Raw genomic sequence first — 23071 nt, forward strand, 5'->3', positions numbered from 1 at the left:
TGTTACTCTCCAAAATAATTGTTCGGATTTTTTAAAGCAAACTGTCACAATTCAAAATAAAAATACTCTTTACTTTGCCCAAATGACCAGATTTTGAAAATGAAATTTCTGAAGTAAGCTTGGTCTCTGAGTAGCCAAACACAGTCATTACAAAGTCTATTCTTTAAGCTAAAATTCACTTATCAACATTTACCCCTGAGAGGTTCCTGTCTAAACAATTTAAAAAAAACCAGTTCTAAAAACCTGGATTAAAAGTAGGATGTTAAAAGACTGTTAGAGGCAGACATAAAAACAGCAAGAAAAGACGTAACATTCTGACAGTAAGTACAGTAAGAAAAAGCAGGCACAAGAACTCAACTAGAATATCCTTTTGGGGCTAAATAGGATTAGGTCAATGATTCCTACAAGCTTCAAAAAACTTCGAGAATGTTACATCACTATATATATTAAAGTACAATTTAAGAATTCCTTCTCATAATAATGATCTGAATTCATCAAGAAAAGATTAAATTCTGTTCATTATGCCCTGGTTGAAGAAGGTTATGAAAATAATCTTCTCTATCGAAGGCATGTAAGAGTACGAGAATATTAAGGCACATTCAAATAAGAGAAAGATTTCCACCTGAAATTGCTGAAAGTTTGCCACCTAAAGTGAAATGCTTCAGTTATGTGGATAATTAATGTACACAGAATACCACAGTCATAAAAAAATCACAGCTGGGAGGGACTGGTTCTCTCTTTACAACCTACCCCAGTTCTTCCAGTTGCAGGGTAAAGGAGGTGTTCCTGACTCTGGTTCTGTTTGCTATGCTTTACTTATGCTTTAACTTATTGTTCCCGTAAGGTTTTAAAGCTCGTTTTTAAGCATTCTCTTAGTATCTATTTGTATATACCAAATAATTTGAAAGAATCTATGTGCTCTGAAATGTGTAATTTAAGATGGTCAACAAACATACAGCTAAAGTAGAAAGCTAAGTAAAAAGGTACACAGATAAATACACCATTTTACTCTTAAACACCACATGAAAAAGGTAAAGTGAGGTAGATTCAAGGGAGTTGAATGCTTAGACGAAATCAGGCCAAGTAAAGTGGAATACTTCTCTTCTGGATTAAGGAGTAGAGATATTCTAAAAGAATCATGGAATCAAATTAATATATCTGAACTTTTACATTATGAATCTCAAGAGGAAAAGTAGTTTCAATCCTAGCAAAGTAGGAAAATCTAATTCTTCCAAAACACATGAACATTTTCCCCTAAAACTGTACTATCATAAAAGAATCACTAGGATAAATAGAATCATAACATTTGATAATCATGGCCTAGAAGGGTACAATGTGCCTATTTAGTTTTCGTGACAAATGGACTCCAGGCTAAGCAGGTGTTGGAGAACAGCAGTTGAGTTAAAAAGAAAAAGAAAACAGTATATTAAGTAGCATTTAGACTGCAGAATTAGGACAAAAAGCACATGAAGAAACTTGATTAACATCAAACTGTAGCAGAAGTACACATTCTAAATTCAGCCTTCCCAGCTTTGGGATGCAGAGTGGAATACAGCGTAACTAACTCATTGAATATGTACTGAACAACTACAATATTCAAGGGCATATGGAGTATGACATAAATAAGACACGATCAGCTTACAACCTAGCAGAGAAGGTGAACAGAAGTAAATGGTACGAACCAAGTATTACGGGAATATAGAAAAGGGAGAAATGGCTTAGGGCTGGGGGGACCAGAAACAATGAAAGATTTTACAAAGAATGTGACAGTGAAACTAGGCATAGAAAGATGGGTAAAATTTGAAGTTTAAGAAAAGGTAAATGAAGAGAAGCAAGTAAAGGGGAAGCATTTCAAGTATAGGAAAAAGAACTTTAGCAAAGTCCAGGGGTGAGAAGGCATGTAAGAACATTTGGAGAATACATTTTCTCTGCAACCTAGAGCGCATGGAAGGGATCTCTCACATGTGTATCTACAAAGCTAGGCTGGCACTGGACCACGGAGAACTAAACTAAGGGATTTAAATATGGGCAGAATGGTACTGCTGAACAAGCATAGGGTTTCAAGACACTTACCTGATATGTGAGCCTAGGAGTTAAGTTACTTACCTTCTCTGAGTAAAACGACAATAATCACGGTGGTGCTTTTATACTGTGTTAACTTGGCTAAGCGAGAACTGTTTCCCAGAATCCCATTCTTTATATGGTCTGAAGCTAGAGAAATCTGTGTGAGATCTCTAAGGTGGAAGTGAAGCAGTAGCCATTGCCCTGGTTGTGGGCACAGGAGGTAAGAGACAAGGGTAGAGGTGCTGTGAGAGTCTAGCTTGCCCTTATTCTCCCATATACTTGGAATCCAAGTTCTTTTTACTTCTTGCTCTAGTGACACCAAGCCCACGAATGGATGTACGAACAAGAGCCTTCCAGTTACATTCTGGCAGCTGGATGCGCCTGGCTCTCCAGATTCCCCTGCAAGGTCTCACTTGTCCACCTGTGCCAGTGCCTCAGGAGAGCTTGTCAGTGACTCTTCCCTGATCCACCTACTACCCCTTTCAGGGCCTTACTTCTCCATCTTCTTCCACAACCATGTAAAATCTTACTCCTGTAATAAATTCCTAGTCTTTAATATTCATAGTGATTTTGCTTCTGATTGAATCTAACTAATACAAAGATGTCCACTCTCGGAGGGCTAGTGTGAGGATTAAGTGAGAATAACTGTTAGCTGGCATAGAGCAGCTGCTTAATAAATAAGTTCTTTTCCTTTTAAGTCCGTAAAAGGTTATAAACTGGTGACTAATGGAGGACTGGTGTGACTGGCAAGTTAAGAACAACAACAACAAAAAACAGAACAGGAGATTAAACACCCCAAATTCTGGATTTCTGGCTCTCTGAAAAATCAGTAGATCAGAATAGTTCCACATTCCTGAATAGCAAAAACAGACTTGGAAGGAAGGAAAGAGGAGAATGATGGTTTTTAAAAATGTGCAGCTTGAGAGATATAAAGGTAGCTAGCTAAGCCTGGCAGGCACACAGAAAGGCGGTATGCAGCTCAGAAGCAACAGTATAGATTTGGAAACAAAGTGTGGGTGCCATCACCCCAGGGATGATTGATAGAGAACCATCTGTTAGTTCATTTAACTATGTGCCATATGTTACAAGTGTGGGAGATACAACAGTGAATAAAACAGGCCAAAACCTCTGATCTCGTGAGGCATATATTATGTGGAGACAGACAATAAACAAATAAATAAAATAAAAGTGATATGGAGAAAAATAAAGCCAGAAAGCGGGACAGAGAATGTGGTATGTATCTGTGGTTGGTTTGCAATTCTAAACAGGAGGTATGTTTGTGGGTGGTTTGCAATTTTAAAAAGGGGGCTTATCCAAAAATATTATTTGAGCCAATACCTGAAGGATGTGAAATGAAGCCAGGTGTTTGCTAGGGATGGGAGTGGAGAATTCTATATAGAAGGAATAGCAAGTATAAGAGTACTGATATTTAGAAAGATGAATGATCCAAAGAAAAGAAGAAAGTTGGACTAGGATAAAGAGGTGAGAGGAAGAAACAAAAATGGTGAAGGAGCCAGAAACAACTTGTCAGGAAGAAGGACAAGAGGAATGTGATACTTCAAGAAAGAAGGGGGACAGGCTAACAGCTTCATTTGCTTCAATAAATAGAAGATGAGGAATGAGAAAAAGACACTGGATTTGAAATGTAGATCATTCATGACTTTAAAAGAAATATTTCATTTAAGTTGCTGAATCTTACACAGAAAAATTAAAGAACAAGCCATTTGTGTAGAAGGGCAAATAGTATACCTGGACCACTATTCTAAAAAGATTAATAAAAGGAGAAAAAGGGAGAACACCATGACTTCAGAGTGCCCAATCTGCAGGACTACTTTTTAGAAAGAGGTTTCTCTTGCCAGTGTAGACAGTGATAAGATAGGGAAGGGAGGCTATACCAAAGCCTTCTAGAGTAGTACTTCTCAGCCTATCTAACCTCACAGCACACAAGAACATTAAAACGTCTGACATTTGTAGGACACACAGCGGTGACCTGAGGAGCGAGCTCCTGGCACCTAAACGGGAGCTCTAGACACCCAGGTCTTGGCTGCTCCAAAGGCTGAGGCAGCAATAGCTTGACATGCCTATAGCCCATTTGCAGCACACCCTGTACTGTGGCACCCTGAGTAGGAAGCCCTCCTCTCGGGCTTTAGACCTTAAACCTACCAAGACAAAAAGAGTGTAAAAGGAAGATGTAAGCTTTTTGGCATGAACCACAGCCCATCAATGATGATCTTGCTGCGTGTGATCCTACTCGAGTCATACTGACTCCAAATCACTACTTGTGTGACTCAGCAAGACTTTTTTTCCATCAGAGAGTGTCATGTTTGAGCGGCCCTCTCTGTTTCATATCCCAGAGAATGTAATCCCATTTTCTGGGGAACAATAGTGTCTGTTCCACAGGTCTCCTGCACTGCGAAGTATCTCCTCAGCCTGAGTGCCCATTAACATCCTTTACGATAGTGAGCCCAGACCTTGTCTTCTCAGAAATTCTTATAGACGCCAGATTTCCTCTTTGTGCAACTACAAGTATATCCCTCCTTACCAAGGGGTGATGACCAGTGACATAGTTGCTACTGCCACCCCCAATCTCATATAGACATACACAAGAATTATGATGTCCTAATTATAGTATGGCTTCAGAGGAAAATCCAAGACAGTTTTCTATACGCCCCTTAGTGACACATATACTCTACAAATACCACCGAAGGAGGGAGTGAAAATGTCAGAGAGGGAGGAGATACCTGATAGGACAGGTCCTAGGGAAAGCACAAGGAATGTGTTTTAAAAAAATGTTTATACATGGTTTACACTTTACAAACCAGTTTCCCTCATATCTCTAACAATAATTTTAAAGAAAGATATAATTATTTCTACTCTGTTGATGAGGAAATCCTCAGAGAGATTAAGTAAGGGGCCTAAGCCACATAGCTAGTGTTAGGGCTGAGACCTGAATACTGATGTGTTCTTTCTACTCTATCGTGCAAGCAGAGGGATGGACACACAGGTGAGCGCAAAAACACTGCTGTGATGAAGAGGAAACAAGGATTTCACTCAGAAAGCCTCCCTGATCTGGGCTCTTTTTTTTTTTTTTAATTAAAAAAAAGGAGCATGGAAGTACATTTACTTCTACATGATATATTCCACTTGAAAGAGTTCAGGCTATTGATGTTTTGACAAACTAAGTGACTATCGCTCACTCTGGTTCTGCCAAAATTGAGGAAAAGTGTGAAAGGAGAGACTGTATTAATGTACGTAGTGAACATATGCTATGTGGCAAAATGTTTTATCACTATGACTTAGGACAATTATATTAAGGAAGGTAAAAAAATTTTTTTCTTCACAAATTCATTGATTCATGTTTAATATTCTGTATCTAGCTTTTTAGTATTACATCAAAGAAGAAAACGTGCTGTTTTCTAACAATATTTTAAATCATCCCAAGATGTTTTCATGCAACTAACAGCTGAAATGATCACCAGGAAGTACTGTTTGAACATTCTGGTCTGAATAATCTCTGAATGGTTACTGACCTAGGAGAGGCTCGAGTTGGCACAGCAGTGTCAACAGAGAGAAGTAGGAAAGAAGACAGTCAGGCTGCACCAAGAGTTGAGACAGACTTCTGAGGTCCTACATGTTGAAGATACCATGATGTTATTTGAAGGAACAAAAGAAACTACATGTCCATTTATTTTAAGATGCCTTACCATGAGATTCAAGTCCAGCTCCCTGTGCCAACCCATTGTCATAGGACTGAAAAAGAAAAATATGTTCAGTTTAATAGGGAAATAATAATAAATAAATAAGCTGTCATTATGCTAATTTTTTGTCTCTTGATCTAATTTTAGTTCTCCTTTATATTTTTCAAAATATACACTCTTTCCCACAATGAAATAGATCTAGGCATTTTCAAGTACCTGCTCTTGTCTTATTCACCAAGCCAAATCAGTAAATGTATGCACTAGGCATATTCTGAGAATAGACTGTTCAAAGATGGCACCTACATATTTAATTTCTACCCAATAAGAAGCCCCAAACTTTATTCCTCTCCCACTTGCAAGAATATATGAATTTAAGGAAAATGTAAGGATTTTATACTCCTATAACATTATAAACACAAAACAAATCTATTTTGAGGCTCTTGGGTAGCCGATGATAATGGTGCCTGCCTAAATTTGAATCTCCCCACATATCCCACAAAATCAAAACAGGGTAAGAACAATACAACTATATAAAACTGAAACCTTGTCAAAGCTAGAAGACATGCTCAAGCTTCAAATTTCCTGTCTATAGAAAAAGAAACATCAAATCCCACACTACTGACATACTTTTGCAGAGAGCAAGGGCAATCTATGAAAACTTGTGAGGAAGAGAGAGGAGGGGCGCTAATGGCAGGTCTGAGATTACCTAAAATCACTAGCTTAAATCACTAGGAAAAGCCTGAGTGTGAAATACAGGCAATCCTTGCTTTGCACAGTTCCAATATACACAAATTCCAGGTACCCTGGCTTAGTTAAGTAACACAGTATGGTTCAAATTTCAGTAATAACAATATATTAACTGTGAGCAACTGCATAAAGTACAAACTTGCTGCTAGCTCCTCAGTCCACAAACCATTACATACATAATAGATGTGGATCACAATCAGTGACCAATCACGTCACCTTTTTCAAAGTCTGTGAGTAACTGGTCACGGCACATGTTATTCAGTTCACACACAGACAGCAATGTATGAGGCTGTGCTGTCTCTTTGTCCTTTAGTGATAAACCCACATGATGTTTTAAATACATAATCAAAAAAGGAGACTGGCTACCAAAGATGAAAGTGCAGTAAAGAAATGAAAAGCAGTAACACTGAAAGTGAAATTGAGATCAAACAGAGTAATAAAAGAAACAGCTATCATGACAGTGCTGGCTGATTGAGACTAGATATGCAGTCAGAAAAATCAAGTGAAGGCGAAATATCTACATAAATGAGGAAAGTGGCTCTGATGAAAAAGATGGAGATGTTCTAGAGAAGAGATGCTGGCAAAAACTTCACATAAAAGGAACTCTCAGATATTTCACAACAATGAAAATGCAAAGGACAGAATGTTGGAAGCTGATACAAACTTAGAAACGAGTATGATCATGTACCAAGAGAGAAAAGATGCCTGCTCCATATTATAAATTATATAATGAGAAGAAGACTAACAGTGCTGTTCAAACTACTATTGATGAATTTTTTTACACAGAAAACACTTTAATTTTCAATATTGCTAATGTTTTAAATTACGATGTACTAATAAATAAACATTGGTTTTACCATTAAAAAATTCCATGTACATTTATAACAGTAATAGTTTTTAATGTTTTGGCAAAAAATTATAAAGGTCACAGAACAAGTGTCATTTTTCCCACTGATGATTAAAATCACTTTGCATCATTTCAGCCTGCAAGAGCATCATTACAGTCTGGCACTACCAGGCAAAGTGAGGATGCCTGCACTGTAGGAGCTCTGGTAACACTGAACAGTGACTACAGAGAAGAGACCGAGGAGAGTGTGCAAGTCAAGGTGGCAGCATTCAAAGGGCGTAAGTCTGGTGAAGACAGTTAAAAAAGGAAGGGAGAAGGGCCCACTGAAGACCAAATAAATGAAAACTCCAAAGAGCAAAATGCAAAAACCCGGGAAACAAAAGAGAACCTTTCTCCTCCCAGAAAATCACAGAACTCACAAACCTTCCCCAATCACTAAACAAACAAACAAACAAAAAGACACTCTAAATTAAAGAAATCATACTTTGTTTCTCTGCATTGAAAAGAGGGCACTCTTAAACTAGGAATTCTTGTAAGAAAAAAAAAATCCCCTAATGACTAAACAGAAAAAGGCAAATCTACACAAAGTAACTCTGAGATGAAAACACAACAATCAGAATGAAAACATCCCAGTATAGGAAAATCTGCCTTCACCTCCAAAAAATGGTGATAAAGCAAAGGAAAACTGTAATACAGCACCCCAAACTCAATTGCATATCCTCAAATAAGCATTTGGGAATATGAAAAGAGATTTAATGTTAAAAAATGAAAAGGATAAACAGTAGGAAGAAATAAAAATTAAATGATTTCAGGGAAACACAGTAAGGGACATTTAAGAAAGGCTGAAAAGAGCAAAGAGAATAAAAATGAGATAAAGAAGTAAAAAGGGTCAGAAAGAAAGTGGTTGAAATGAAAGCTAAGCAAAGAAAGAAAACACAAAATTGGAATACCTAAAGAAAAAGGAAAAATAATGGACTACAAGTAGGGGTCAGCAAACTGGGGACTACAGGTTAAATCTGGCCTGTGGCCTGGTTTTGTACAGTCCTAAAGTTAAGAAAATGGTCAAACTCATTCCTAATAAAATAAATGCAAATTAAAAACACTGAGATACCATTTTTCACCCATCACATTGGTAAAAATAAAAACTGTGTGACAACACATTCTACTGGTGAGACTGTGTGGGCACAGGCACTCTCATACACTGGTGGGAATATAAATTGGTTCATACCTTTTGTAGAGAAAATGGGCAATATCTGATAAACTTTATGTATGCATTTGTTTTTTTATACAGCAGGTTCTTATTAGTTATCTATTTTATACATATTGGTGTATATATGTCATTCCCAATCTCTCAATTCACCATACCCCCCTGTCTTCCCCCCTTGGTGTCCATACTTTTGTTCTCTACATCTGTGTCCCTATTTCTGCCTTGCAAACCAGTTCATCTGTACTATTTTTCTAGATTCCACATATACGCGTTAATATACGATATTTGTTTTTCTCTTTCTGACTTCACTCTGCATGACAGTCTCTAGGTCCATCCATGTCTCTGCAAATGACCCAATTTTGTTCCTTTTTTATGGCTGAGTAATATTCCATTGTATGCACGTACCACATCTTCTTTATCCATTTGTCTGTCAATGGGCATTTAGGCTGCTTCCATAACCTGGCTATTGTAAACAGTGCTGCAATGAACACTGGGATGCACGTGTCTTTTTGAATTATAGCTATCTCTGGGTATATGCCCAGCAGTGGGATTGCTGGGTCATATGGTAATTCTTTTTTTTCCTTGATGTTTGTTTTATTTTTTCATTTTGAAAAAAGCATAACATATGCTTTTAAAAAATTATTTAAAAAAAAACACTAAAAAAGCATATTTTTTAAAATTTATTTTATCAAAGGTATATACATCCACCATTTAGAAAGTTAAATGGTACTGAAAAATTTACAACAAAAATTTATAACAAAACAGTGATTCCCTGCATCGTTCCTCACACTCCTCCAGTACCCCTTTCCAGAGGCAACCACTTTTCAGTATTTGGCCATTTCTTCTGGAGTATACATCTTGGTGCTTCCAAATAATATGCCTAGATCATATTGTTTTAAATTGTGACTTTTAGACATATTCTATCATTTATTATGGTAGATAAGCATCCAACTCTCTTACACCCCATTCCCCTCTGTTCCTGTGCCCCATGCTCCGAGGATACTACACTTTGCTTAAATCAATTTCTGTGATTATGTAACTTGTCTACGAAAATACAATTCACAGTTGAGCATCGTGGACTATGGTTGTTTCTTTTCTTATTTTTCCTGAAATTAACTGTTACCTTTTCCCCCATCTGTGTGTTTTACTTTGTACTGACCGTCTAATAGACACACCTTCTGATAGACACAGTCAACCACCATTAGACACCTACCAGTGTCTGTCTTTCTCTTGAATAGAGCCCCCCACTCCTCCACCCTTGTCCTATCTGGGTTGAGTGCTCTCCACACTGTTGCAGAGCTGTCATCTGGGGACTTCCCTTCACTATCAACCTTGGAACTTCCTATGTTTTTCACCTGAGTTGGATTTCTTATCTCTTCCTCTTTCTTGGTTTACTCTTTTGTTTTGGTGGAGAACATCCTCTAGGAGTCAAGGCAAAGAAGGATCTTCCCTTTGTCCCAGTGTTGTGAAATTTCACAATAATGTTCCTGGGTTTGAGCCTATTTTCATCCATTATAATGGGCCCTCAGTGGTCCTTTCAGGATATCTGGAAACTCAGATCTTTCCCTTCTGAGAAATCTTCTTGAACTTTTTTTAACATCTTTATTGGAGTATAATTGCTTTACAATGTTGTGGTAGTTTCCGCTGTATAACAAAGTGAATCAGGTGTATGTATACATATATCCCCATAACCCCTCCCTCTAGAGCCTCCCTCCCACCCTCCCTATCCCACCCCTCTAGGTGGTCACAAAGCACTGAGCTGCTCTCCCTGTGCTATGCAGCTGCTTCCCTCTAGCTATTTTGCATTTGGTAGCATATATATGTCAATGCCACTCTCTCACTTCGCCCCAGCTTACCCTGCCCCCTCCCTGTGTCCTCAACTCCATTCTCTATATCTGTATCTTTATTCCTGTCCTGCCCCTAGGTTCATAAGAAACATTTCTTTTTTTTAGATTCCATATATATGTGTTAGCATACGGTATTTGTTTTTCTCTTTCTGACTTACTTCACTCTGTATGACAGACTCTAGGTCCATCTACCTCACTACAAATAACTCAATTTTGTTTCTTTTTATGGCTGAGTAATATTCCATTGTATATATGTGCCACATCTTCATCCATTCATCTGCCGACGGACACTTAGGTTGCTTCCATGTCCTGGCTATTGTAAATAGTGCTGCAATGAACGTTGGGGTACATGTCTCTTTTTGAATTATGGTTTTCTCAGGGTATATGCCCAGTAGTGGGATTGCTGGATCATATGGTAGTTCTATTTTTAGTTTTCTAAGGAACCTCCATACTGTTCTCCATAGTGGCTGTATCAATTTACATTCCCACCAACAGTGCAAGAGGGTTCCCTTTTCTCCACACCCTCTCCAGCATTTCGTGTTTGTAGACTTTTTGATGATGGCCATTCTGACTGGTGTGTGTGAGGTGATACCTCATTGTAGTTTTGATTTGCATTTCTCTAATGATTAGTGATGTTGAGCAGCTTTTCATGTGCCTCTTGGCCGTCTGTATGTCTTCTATGGAGAAATGTCTATTTAGGTCTTATGCCCATTTTTTGATTGGGGTGTTTGTTTTTTTTAAAATTGAGCTGCATGAGCTGTTTATATATTTTGCAGATTGTTTGTCCATTGCTTCGTTTGCAAATATGTTCTCCCATTCTGAGGGTTGTCTTTTCATCTTGTTTATAGTTTCCTTTACTGTGCAAAACCTTTTAAGTTTCATTAGGTCCCATTTGTTTATTTTTGTTTTTATTTCCATTACTCTAGGAGGTCGGTCAAAAAAGATCTTACTGTGATTTACATCAAAGAGTGTTCTTCCTATGTTTTCCTCTAAGAGTTTTATAGTGTCTGGTCTTACATTTAGGTCTTTAATCCATTTTGAGTTTATTTTTGTGTGTGGTGTTAGGGGGTGTTCTAATTTCATTCTTTTACATGTAGCTGTCCAGTTTCCCCAGCACCACTTACTGAAGAAATTGTCTTTTCTCCATTGTGTAGCCTTGCTTCCTTTGTCATAGATTAGTTGACCATAGGTGCGTGGGTTAATCTCTGGGCTTTCTATCCTGTTCCATTGATCTATATTTCTGTTTTTGTGCCAATACCATACTGTCTTGATTACTGTACCTTTGTGGTATAGTCTGAAGTCAGGGAGTCTGATTCCTCCAGCTTCATTTATTTCCCTCGAGATTGCTTTGGCTGTTCGGGGTCTTTTGTGTCTCCATACAAATTTTAAGATTTTTTGTTCTAGTTCTGCAAAAAATGCCATTGGTAGTTTGATAGGGATTGCACTGAATCTGTAGATTGCTTTGGATAGTATGGTCATTTTCACAACATTGATTCTTCCAATCCAAGAACATGGTATATCTCTCCATCTGTCTGTGTCATCTTTGATTTCTTTCATCACTGTCTTATAGTTTTCTGAGTACAGGTCTTTTACCTCCTTAGGTAGGTTTATTCCTAGGTATTTAATTCTTTTTGTTGCAATGGTGAATGGGATCGCTTCCTTAATTTCTCTTTCTGATCCTTCGTTTATGTGTCTAGGAATGCAAGAGATTTCTGTGCATTAATTTTGTATCCTGCAACTCCACCAAATTCATTGACTAGCTCTAGCAGTTTTCTGCTGGCATCTTTAGGATTTTCAATGTATAGTATCATATCATCTGCAAACAGTGACAGTTTTACCTCTTCTTTTCCAATTTGTATTCCTTTTATTTCTTTTTCTTCTCTGATTGCCATGGCTAGGACTTCCAAAACTATGTTGAATAAGAGTGGCGAGAGTGGACATCCTTGTCTTGTTCCTGATCTTAGAGGAAATGCTTTCAGTTTTTCACCATTGAGAATAATGTTTGCTGTGGATTTGTCGTATATGGCCTTTATTATGTTGAGGTACTTTCCCTCTATGCCCACTTTCTGAAGAGTTTTTATCCTAAATGGTGTTGAATTTTGTCAAAAACTTTTTCTGTATCTATTGAGATGATCATATGGTTTTTATTCTTCAATTTGTTAATATGGTGTATCACATTGATTGAGAATCCTTGCATCCCTGGGATAAATCCCACTGGATCATGGTGTATGATCCTTTTAATGTGTTGTTGGATTCTGTTTGCTAGTATTTTGTTGAGGAGTTTTGCATCTATATTCCTCAGTGATATTGGTCTGTAATTTTCTTTTTTTGTAGATCTCTGTCTGGTTTTGGTATCAGGGTGATGGTGGCCTAGTAGAATGAGTTTGGGAGTGCTCCTTCCTCTGTAATTTTTTGGAAGAGTTTGAGAAGGATGGGTGTTAGCTCTTCTCTAAATGTTTGATAGAATCCACCTGTGAAGCAATCTGGTCCTGGACTTTTGTTTGTTGGAAGATTTTTAATCACAGTTTCAATTTCATTACTTGTGATCGGTTTGTTCATATTTTCTATTTCTTCCTGGTTCAGTCTTGGAAGGTTATACCTTTCTAAGAATTTGTCCATTTCTTCCAGGTTGTCCATTTTATCAGCACAGAGTTGGTTGTAGGAGTCTTTTATGATGCTTTGTATTTCTGCACTGTCTGTTGTAACTTCTTTTTCATTTCTAATTTTATTGATTTGCATCCTCTCCCTCTGTTTTTTGATGAGTCTGGCTAAAGTTTTATCAATTTTGTTTACCTTCTCAAAGAACCAGCTTTCAGATTTATTGATCTTTGCTACTGTTTTCTTTGTTTCAATTTCATGTATTTCTGCTCTGATCTTTATGATTTCTTTCCTTCTACTAACTTCGGGTTTTGTTTGTTCTTCTTCCTCTAGTTCCTTTAGGTGTAAGGTTAGATTGTTTATAGGTTTTGGATCATCATGTTTTCGTTGTCATTTGTGTCTAAGTATTTTCTGATTTCCTCTTTGATTTCTTCAGTGATCTCTTGGTTATTTAGTAACATATTGTTTAGCCTCCATGTGTTTGTGTTTTTTACGGTTTTTTTCCCTGTAATTTATTTCTAATCTCATAGCGTTGTGGTTGGAAAAGATGCTTGATATGATTTCAATTTTCTTAAATTTACCAAGGCTTGATTTGTGACGCAAGATGTGATCTATCCTTGAGAATGTTCCATGTGCACTTGAGAAGAAAGTGTAACCTGCTGTTTTCAGACGGAATGTCCTATAGATATCAATTAAATCTGTCTGGTCTATTGTGTCATTTAAAGCTTGCGTTTCCCTCTTAATTTTCTGTCTGAATGATCTGTCCATTGGTGTAAGTGAGGTGTTAAAGTCCCCCACTATTATTGTGTTACTGTCGATTTCCTCTTTTATAGCTTTTAGCATCTGCCTTATGTATTGAGGTCCTCCTATGTTGGGTGCATATATATTTATGATTGTTATTATCTTCTTCTTGGATTTTGGTCCCTTGATCATTAGGTAGTGTCCTTTCTTGTCTCTTGTAACATTCATTAATTTAAAGTCTATTTTATCTGATATGAGTATTGCTACTCCAGCTTTCTATTGATTTCCACTGCACGCAATATCTTTTTCCATCCTCTCACTTTGTCTGAATGTGTCCCTAGGTCTGAAGTGGGTCTTCGGTAGACAGCATATATATGGATCTTGTTTTTCTATCCATTCAATGAGCCTGTGTCTTTTGGTTGGAGCATTTAATCCATTCACATTTAAGGTAATTATCAACATGTATATTCCTATTTTCTTAATTGTTTTGGGTTTGTTTTTGTATGTCCTTTTTTTCTCTTGTGTTTCCCACTTAGATAAGTTCCTCTAGCATTTACTGTAGAGCTGGTTTGGTGGCGCTGAATTCTCTTAGCTTTTGCTTGTCTGTAAAGCTTTTGATTTCTCTGTCGAATCTGAATGAGATCCTTGCCAGGTAGAGTAATCTTGATTGTTGGTTTTTCCCTTTCATCACTTTAAAATATCATGCCACTCCCTTCTGGCTTGTAGAGTTTCTGCTGAGAAATAAGCTGTTAACCTTATGGGAGTTCCCTTGTATGTTATTTGTCATTTCTCCCTTGCTGCTTTTAATAGTTTTTGTTTGTCTTTAATTTATGGCAATTTGATTACTATTTGTCTCGGCATGTTTCTCCTTGGGTTTATCCTGCCTGGGACTCTCTGTGTTTCCTGGACTTGGGTGGCTATTTCCTTTCCCATGTTAGGGAAGTTTTATACTATAATCTCTCCAAATATTTTCTCAGGTCCTTTCTCTTCTCTTTCTGGGACCCCTATAATGCAAATGTTGGTGCATTTAATGTTGTCACAGAGGTCTCTTAGGCTGTCTTCATTTATTTTCAATCCTTTTTCTTTATTCTGTTCCGCGGCAATGAATTCCACCGTTCTGTCTTCCGGGTCACTTATCCATTCTTCTGCCTCAGTTATTCTGCTATTGATTCCTTCTAGTGTAGTTTTCATTTCAGTTATTGTATTGCTCATCTCAGTTTGTTTGTTCTTTAATTCTTCTAGGTTGTTGTTAAACATTTCTTGCATCTTCTCGATCTTTGCCACCATTCTTTTTCCAAGGTCCTGGATCATCTTCACTCTCATTATTCTGAATTCTTTTTCTGGAAGGTTGCCTATCTCCACTTCCTTTAATTGTTTTTCTGGGGTTTTATCTTGTTCCTTCATCTGGTACACAGTCCTCTGCCTTTCCATTTTGTATATCTTTCTGGGTATGTGGTTTTCGTTCCACAAGCTGCAGGATTGTAGTTCTTGCTTCTGCTGTCTGCCCTGTGGTGGATGAGGCTATCTAAGAGACTTGTGCAGGCTCCCTGATGGGAAAGACTGGTGGTGGGTAGAGCTGGGTTTTGCTCTAATGGGCAGAGCTCAGTAAAACTTCAATCCACTTGTCTGCTGATTGGTGGGGCTGAGTTCCCTCCCTGTTGGTTGTTCGGCCTGAGGCAACCCAGCACTGGAGCCTACAGGCTCTTTGGTGGGGCTAATGGTGGACTCTGGGAGGGCTCATGCCAAGAAGTACTTCCCAGAACTTCTGCTGCCAGTGTTCTTGCCCCGCGGTGAGCCACAGCCTCCCCCCACCTCTGCAGCAGACCCTCCAACACTAGCAGGTAGGTCTGGTTCAGTCTCCTATGGGTCACTGCCCCTTCCCCCTGGGTCCTGATGTGCACACTACTTTGTGTGTGCCCTCCAAGAGTGGAGTCTCTGTTACCCCCAGTCCTGTCAAAGTCCTGGAATCAAATCCTGCTAGCCTTTAAAGTCTGATTCTCTGGGAATTCCTCCTCCCGTTGCTGGACCCCTAGGTTGGGAAGTCTGACGTGGGGCTCAGAACCTTCACTCCAGTGGGTGGACTTCTGTGGTGTAACTGTTTTCCAGTTTGTGAGTCACCCACCCAGCAGTTATGGGATTTGATTTTACTGTGATTGTGCCCCTCCTACCGTCTCACTGCAGTTTCTCCTTTGTCTTTGGATGTGGGGTACCTTTTTTGGTGAGTTCCAGTGTCTTGCTGTTGATGACTGTTCAGTAGTTAGTTGTGATTCTGGTGCTCTCGCAAGAGGGAGTGAGTGCATGTCCTTCTACTCCGCCACCTTGAACCAATCCCCCTGTATGCATTTACTTTTTGATCAAGCAATTCCACTGCTAGGAATTTATTCTGAAGTTATATCCCCAACAATACATAAGCACAGATGCAGAAGGTATGAATTTTAACATTGTTCGCATTTGGAAAATACGTAGCCTATATATAGAGGAGTTGGAAAAAGCTATGACATGTGCACGTGATGGAGTACTACAAAACTGTTAAAAAAAAATGAGGAAAATTTCTATGACCTGATATAGAGTGGTTTTCAAGCTATATTGTTAAATGAAAAAAGCAAACTGCAAAAGAGTACTCTTTTGAGTAAGAAAGCAGAAATAAAAATGTACATATCTGTTCATCAAAAAGAAGTACAGGGAGGCCTAACCAAAAACTAATGAGAACGTTTACCTACAGAGTGCATGGGAATAAGGTGGTAAACATGGGAGTTAGGAAGGGGGTGGAGATAGAAGGAACAGGAAGCCCTGTGAGTTACACATCTCTGAATATAACTTTTTGTATAGTTATGACTTTCAGAACCAAGTTAATATTTCACATATGAAGGAAATAAAATCAACAAAGTTGGGGGGGAATCCTAAAATAGAATCCAAACAGAAACAAATAAACAACTTTATTTCAAATAAATTAACATAAACAAACTAAAGGTTGGGGGTGGAGGGAATAAAAGAAGTAACTCAAGTGTTTCTTTTTTTTTTTTTTAAAGAGGGTGGGGGTGGGGAGGGGGAATGGGGAGGTTAGTGTTTTTTGGTTTTTTTTTTAATTAATTAATTAATTAATTTATTTATTTTTGGCTGTGTTGGGTCTTCGTTTCTGTGGGAGGGCTTTCTCTAATTGCGGCAAGCGGGGGCCACTCTTCATCACAGTGTGCGGACCTCTCACTATCGCGGCCTCTCTTGTTGCGGAGCACAGGCTCCAGGTGCGCAGGCTCAGTAGTTGTGGCTCACGGGCCCAGTTGCTCCGCGGCATGTGGGATCTTCCCAGACCAGGGCTCGAACCCGTGTCCCCTGCATTGGCAGGCGGATTGGAGGCGGAAGCCCTCAAGTGTTTCTTAAATATAACATTTTGACTATATACCTTCAGGCTCTAAACAAAAAGAACCAATGCATTCTGGATAATAGGAGCCAGGTTTGTCACTGTCTGAGAAGGGAGTTACAAATGAAAAGAGGAAGGTTAAAATGAACCTAGTGGTACTGGATTAAAATTTGAGGTATTAGTGTGAACTCATGGTTTTTGATTGATTGATAGATAGAGAAAAAGATATAGATGTGTATAAGTGTGTAAGGGGGATGTCTGTGTATACATATATACATTTCCTACCTCTGAGAGAGGGGCCAGAAGCAGTGATATCCCAGTACCAATAAGCACATTTTGTGCCCAAATCGTGGTTTCTAAACACCACCCTCCAATAAGAACTAGAACTCCTTGAAGAAATGACCGATTTCAGAACTGACGCTGGGAAATTAAACTATGAACCTGGAATATCTTGTGCCAGAAGACAAGGAGGTGCTCAAAGAATGAAGGGGACATATCAAAAGGGCACAAGCGGCTTTTGCTAGTTGAAGGGGTGAAGAGGTGAAGGGGTTTTTGCTGGCTGAATCTGGGACAGCATCAAAATAAATAATGATAGTTACAGATAATAACCCATTGAGTAAAACAAGAATCTAGAGTGCCTGTTTAAATTAAATAAATAAGTAAGTAGATAAAGGTGAAGGGAAAGCTTTTCGTAACTGTAGAATTTTAACTGATAATTACAGAATGAATGATAGAGCTGGAAAATCATCAATGCATACTAATACTAGTGGATAAAAGTTTGATGAGGGACAGGATATTTATACAGTCTCCAAGTATCTCACCATGAGATACTAAATAATTACAAAGGGAAAAATGCTAACTTTACAGAGGAAAATCTGGCATACACCACCTTAACCAAGTGAGTAAAGTTAACATCACCAATAATAGAGCAAATCAACATGTTGTATCTCCAAATACAATGCACTGAGAAGAACATGGTATTATTTCTGCAATATTCATGTCAAAATGAATATCTCCCACCTTTGTCTGTAACATAAATCTCCTTTCCTCTTAAAACTCCTCTTATAAAGCAGAAACTAACACACCATTGTAAAGCAATTATACTCCAATAAAGATGTTAAAACTCCTTTAAAGGTTTCCTCTTTCTGCCTCCACAGGCTTTTAAAAACCTGTGCTATTATAGATTCTATAAAATCTGATTCATATTCACACATTCAATTAAAAATAACTCCATTCCTCTAAGAACTTACATTTTTGTTCTGAACTATGGACTAGTGAAAGTTGAATTAACAGCCTAAAATATTCTAATCTATAAAAATTTCATATTTAGGAAGTAAAATAGACCTGGGAGGCAGCACTTCTATTTCTCTGGTTGTATATGAGAGACTAAAAAGTAGAGCAAAGGATAGTTCTGGCTGAGACTAAACTAAGTTTTCCTTACTATTGTTGATAAAAAGACTAAATTGTATTGCGTGAAAGAATAAAATTTCTACTTGATATTCTCCTTAAAATAAACCTTAGATTAAAAAAAAAAAACCCACATAAAAGTATTAAGAAACCAAAAGTGATCCAAAAATCTATTGTTAGCCCAGTCAATCTTGTTAGTCAAAATGGCTTAAGGAACTCACACCTCACACCCAATATAGGAATAATCTCACCAAGGCACTGTAATTCTCCTTTATGCTTGGCTGCGACTTCCCAATGATCCTTACTAAGATAGGTTATCAACATTTACCTTTGAGATTTTACTATTTTTTGCTTCTAAGGCTGACCAATCTCTTTCTGCTAAAGACAGTTTCTTTGGACACAATCAGATTACATTTAAAATTTAATGGCTAAAGAGTCAAACTTTCCTTGAATATTATTCTTAAATGGCTATTCTGATATATGATGTACCCAGAAAGCAATCTTATTACCCTTATTTCCAAATTATTGCTAGAAGAGATGAGGCATGCCCCAGCCCCCATATATCAGCAGTAATAACTTAAAACAAAGAGTCAATTTATCAACATAACTCACCATACTTCTTCTAATATAGTTGATGGCTTTTTTCATATCCATGCCAGACCAGTTATTGAGCATATAGCAAATACAGGAAGCACAGTATACAAATCGCATGTCATTTTCACTGCCTTCAGGTACTGCACAAAAACTGAAAATAATAACCATATGATTTAATGTACTATAATTAATTTTTTTGTAGGGGGGTTAGAAACACCTACTTCATGTCTTCACTCACAGAAAAAGCTATCACTAAATACAGATTTAAAAACCATATACTACTTGTATTATTCAATAAGGGACTATTAATTTGAATAATATAAAACTATCTCTAAATCAACACTGTACTCCCAAGTTCAATTTCTGGGTAGCTTAACACACTACCACAGTTACTCTTTCCCAGATGCCACCACTCAGAGTAAGTTTCTTTGCTCTCAGCCATGGAAAGCTATGGCACAGTGGCTTGAGAATTAATAGCAGAAAAAGTAGCAGGGACCTATTGGGTAGTAAGAAATTCTCAAGCCCAAGTTCTGCTTATGTGAAATTTCTTCTCAATGTATATATAGATAACCATTAATTAACTGATCATATTGTTTTAATTTTCACATATTTAATTAGTTTTAGAGAAGTACATAATAGTTTGTATTTTATATCTATTCTTTTATTTATAAATAAGGATAAGATAGCAGTGACCAAAGACTATAATGAAATATTGAGAAATTAGTCACATGTACTTGCTGAGGTAAATATTTAGTTTTATAGTATTTCCAATTAATGTCAATTTACCTTATATGTTTCCACTAATTTTCCCCTCATCAACAGCAGTGTTTTTAAAATACTGACAGGAAAATAGAGACAGCAGTAGATGTAGTACAGATATAACAACGTGGCAGGATTTGTTTGCAAAGTCTTTTCTTTAGACAGCATCACTACTGCTTTATCACTTCCCAGACTTAAAAAAAAAGTTTCACCTTAAAACTCTTTGTTAGACACACCACTCAAACCATCAAATATTAATGAACTCACTACTTTTTCCATCCTTTAATAATATCACAGAAACTACCTACACTAGAATATAATAATATTCAATGTTCATCCCTTTTTCCCCCATCACTATGTCTTAAGGCATAAAAGTTTAGACTAAATGTATGTCTGCTTCAAAATGTCCATTTTTTTTTACCCAGAAGGTAAATTAAAGTAGATCCTTATCCTGAAACTATTAAACCATTTATTTATGGATCTATTATCGTCTTTAAAAAAAAGAAAAATGAACTAAGAAAGAATGGAATTGTTATTGTGATTACTTTTATTTTCATTCACATAAGAAATATTTCATTGATTAGGCACTTAAACCGTATGTATACAGTGAACTTTAGGTGGTTCTAATAAGAGTTTATGATAAACTCTACAATTCTAGTATAGTATTATATCTATTTTTAATTCCAAATGATTTTTCTTAAAAAAAATAAGACAAGTAACAAAAAATGACCCATACCTTCCATCTTCTAGCTGAAGGGCTCTCAAGCCTGCTAAGCAAGCTTCTTTATTTACTCGGCTTAGGTCATCTCCAAGAATAACTAAGCATGAAAGGCCAGTGTAGGTCATTGCTATGTGGCCACTATCATAAGGATGAGCTGTTCCAGGATTCTAGATTCAAAATTAATATAATGTTAATTAGAAAACAGAAATGACATCTTATTTCATTATGCAATTTGACAAGGTTTCAGTAAACAGTAAAATTAAATGTTGTTTATACTGATTTGCATAGACATCTGATAGAGACAAACAAAACTCAATTTCGTGTATGTCTCAACATAAGTATTATTGCATACTTTCCAGGCTACATAATTTTCAATTTTATTCTCAAGTTTATGGAAGTAGATCTGATATTCAAATAAACCAAATTATTTCAACTTCCTATTTGACCAACCATATCACTTATAATTTAAGTCTTATAAAGTTAGAAAAGCATGTAGAAATAATTATTTTTTATGCTGTACAAATTCAAATTAAATACCACAGTAGTGATCACCATTTAAAAATCCTACAAAACAATACAGTTGAAAAACATTATTCTATTCTCATATGGTTTAATTATTTGAGTCTCTAATAATATTAACACTTAGAATAACAAATGACAAAAAAATGCAAAGAAGAGCTCAAGATACTAATATTGAAAAATTCTCTAGAAATAAAACAATCTAACTTTTAAAGTTTAAATTACCAAATGAGTATTGATTGCAAAAAGTCTTTTGTGAAGACTGTTAGACTAGTAATTGCCCAGGCAGAGCTGGGGAGTCAAACTAGGAAACTCATATAACCAGAATATTTATTGGATTAGTTTCACTGATTTGACTGTTTCAACAAAACTATCAACAGTTATCAAAGATCTCTTAAGGTTTATAAAATATGTGACTCCTTGTAGGAAATCCTGTAGACTCTAGTTGGCACTGGCACAGATAAAATTAATTTAAAAACTTATTAAAGTAAAAGTAAAAATGTAAAACCAAGTAACTTTACATTCTGCAATACACAAAGCATTTAAATTTTTATAATTATTTTCAAATAGTCAGCCAATCCTGTTCGGTTATTTTAAAAAGATGATTTCAGCTTAAAAAATGTAAAATTTCACATTGTACTATTTCTCAGTTTAAGAAAGTTTTAATTTTGATAGAATAAGAGTGCATTTTAAATTCATCTTTCTCACAGGATTTCCTTCTGTTTTAGTTTGGGCTCATCAATAATTGCTTCAAATACTAGAAAAACTGCCCAATACACTAGAAAGTTAAAATGAAGCTTGTACCAAGATTTTGGTTAAAACAGACTCCTCTGCTTTCTACAATAAATGTTAACTTCTACACTACTGTGAGGCATCAAATCCTGGCTCCACTACTCACTGCTGCATTTTCTCATTCTGGAAAATGGAGATATTAGTACCTATTTCACAGGGTTACTGTGAGGATTAAATAAAATTACTGTCTATACATATGCTAGTTATCTTACTGATGATGATGCAAGTGCAAGGCAAATATCAAAAGGGCCACTACTTCTTTGGAGTCACGACTCAAGGGTCTTGAAACCACTAGTGACTTAATCAGAATACTTTGCTGCTCACTGACCTTCTGTAGTTCTTCACAGAATAAGTTTGCAAAGATGTTCAACATCCTCTATAATCTGAACTCATCCCACCTATCCAGCCTTACATATACAATTCCTTATATGGTCTCACAAATATGACAAGCAAATTTTCACTGTGGTATTTCTTTCATTCTGAGCTCCTCCTTAGAACTCAAGCTTTAATACTCCTGGATATCCTATTCCACATTTATAATCACCTTCTTAGAAATCCTGTAACATTTCATTTTTTGGTACTCAAACTAAATATCTGCTATGTTAAAAGCACTGTGGGGAATCCGAACAGAAATCAAATGTGGACCTTAACCTTGATGGGAGAAGAGGGCTACTTGCATAAGTACAGTACAAAGTAGAATGCTGTACATGTCATGATGGAGATACAATAATACATGGATAAAGGATTTTTTTCTGCAGCAGAAGAGGAGCTTGGTTAGGTACAGATGAAGAGGAGGCTTTACAGGTAGAAGAAAAAGTAAAAGGAAAGCAGAGAAGGAAGATTCCAGGCTATGTAGTATGTGTTAAGGACAGTACATAATTTAATAGAGAATATGGGATTTGTTGAAGGAAAACAGTGAGAAAAGGGGGTTGAGAAGATCCATTAGTGTTTCTCAAAAAGTGTTCTATGGCCACTAAAGGTCCTGGACATTTTTCAGGTAAGTGAATGGCCCATAGGTGGCTTCAGAAGAAAAAGCAATGATACTATTTATATACTGTATTGGAAAATCATTGCCTCCTCAGATTCTCTTGGCTTCATCTGTCTCCTGGATTCTCAGCTACCACCCTAAGTGACAACTCCTTGTGGCCCTATATGATTCCACCTAGAGTCTC

At 37.0% G+C, this 23071-nt stretch overlaps 1 protein-coding gene across 2 annotated transcripts in view; it reads right to left on the reverse strand.

The window, feature by feature from the left end:
• PGGT1B (protein geranylgeranyltransferase type I subunit beta) overlaps positions 1-23071 on the reverse strand; it is a 60606-nt gene that overhangs the window by 16855 nt on the left and 20680 nt on the right. For both annotated transcript variants that reach the window (XM_061189527.1, XM_061189528.1), the window contains exons 4-6: positions 20604-20755; positions 19127-19259; positions 5769-5814 (exon numbers count right to left, since the gene is read on the reverse strand). In XM_061189527.1, the coding sequence (XP_061045510.1) occupies positions 5769-5814; positions 19127-19259; positions 20604-20755 (331 nt within the window). The remainder of the gene's footprint in view (positions 1-5768; positions 5815-19126; positions 19260-20603; positions 20756-23071) is intronic.

This window comes from Eubalaena glacialis, chromosome 4 (genome assembly GCF_028564815.1).
Source record: "Eubalaena glacialis isolate mEubGla1 chromosome 4, mEubGla1.1.hap2.+ XY, whole genome shotgun sequence".
In the NCBI taxonomy this organism is placed as follows: Eukaryota; Metazoa; Chordata; class Mammalia; order Artiodactyla; family Balaenidae; genus Eubalaena; species Eubalaena glacialis.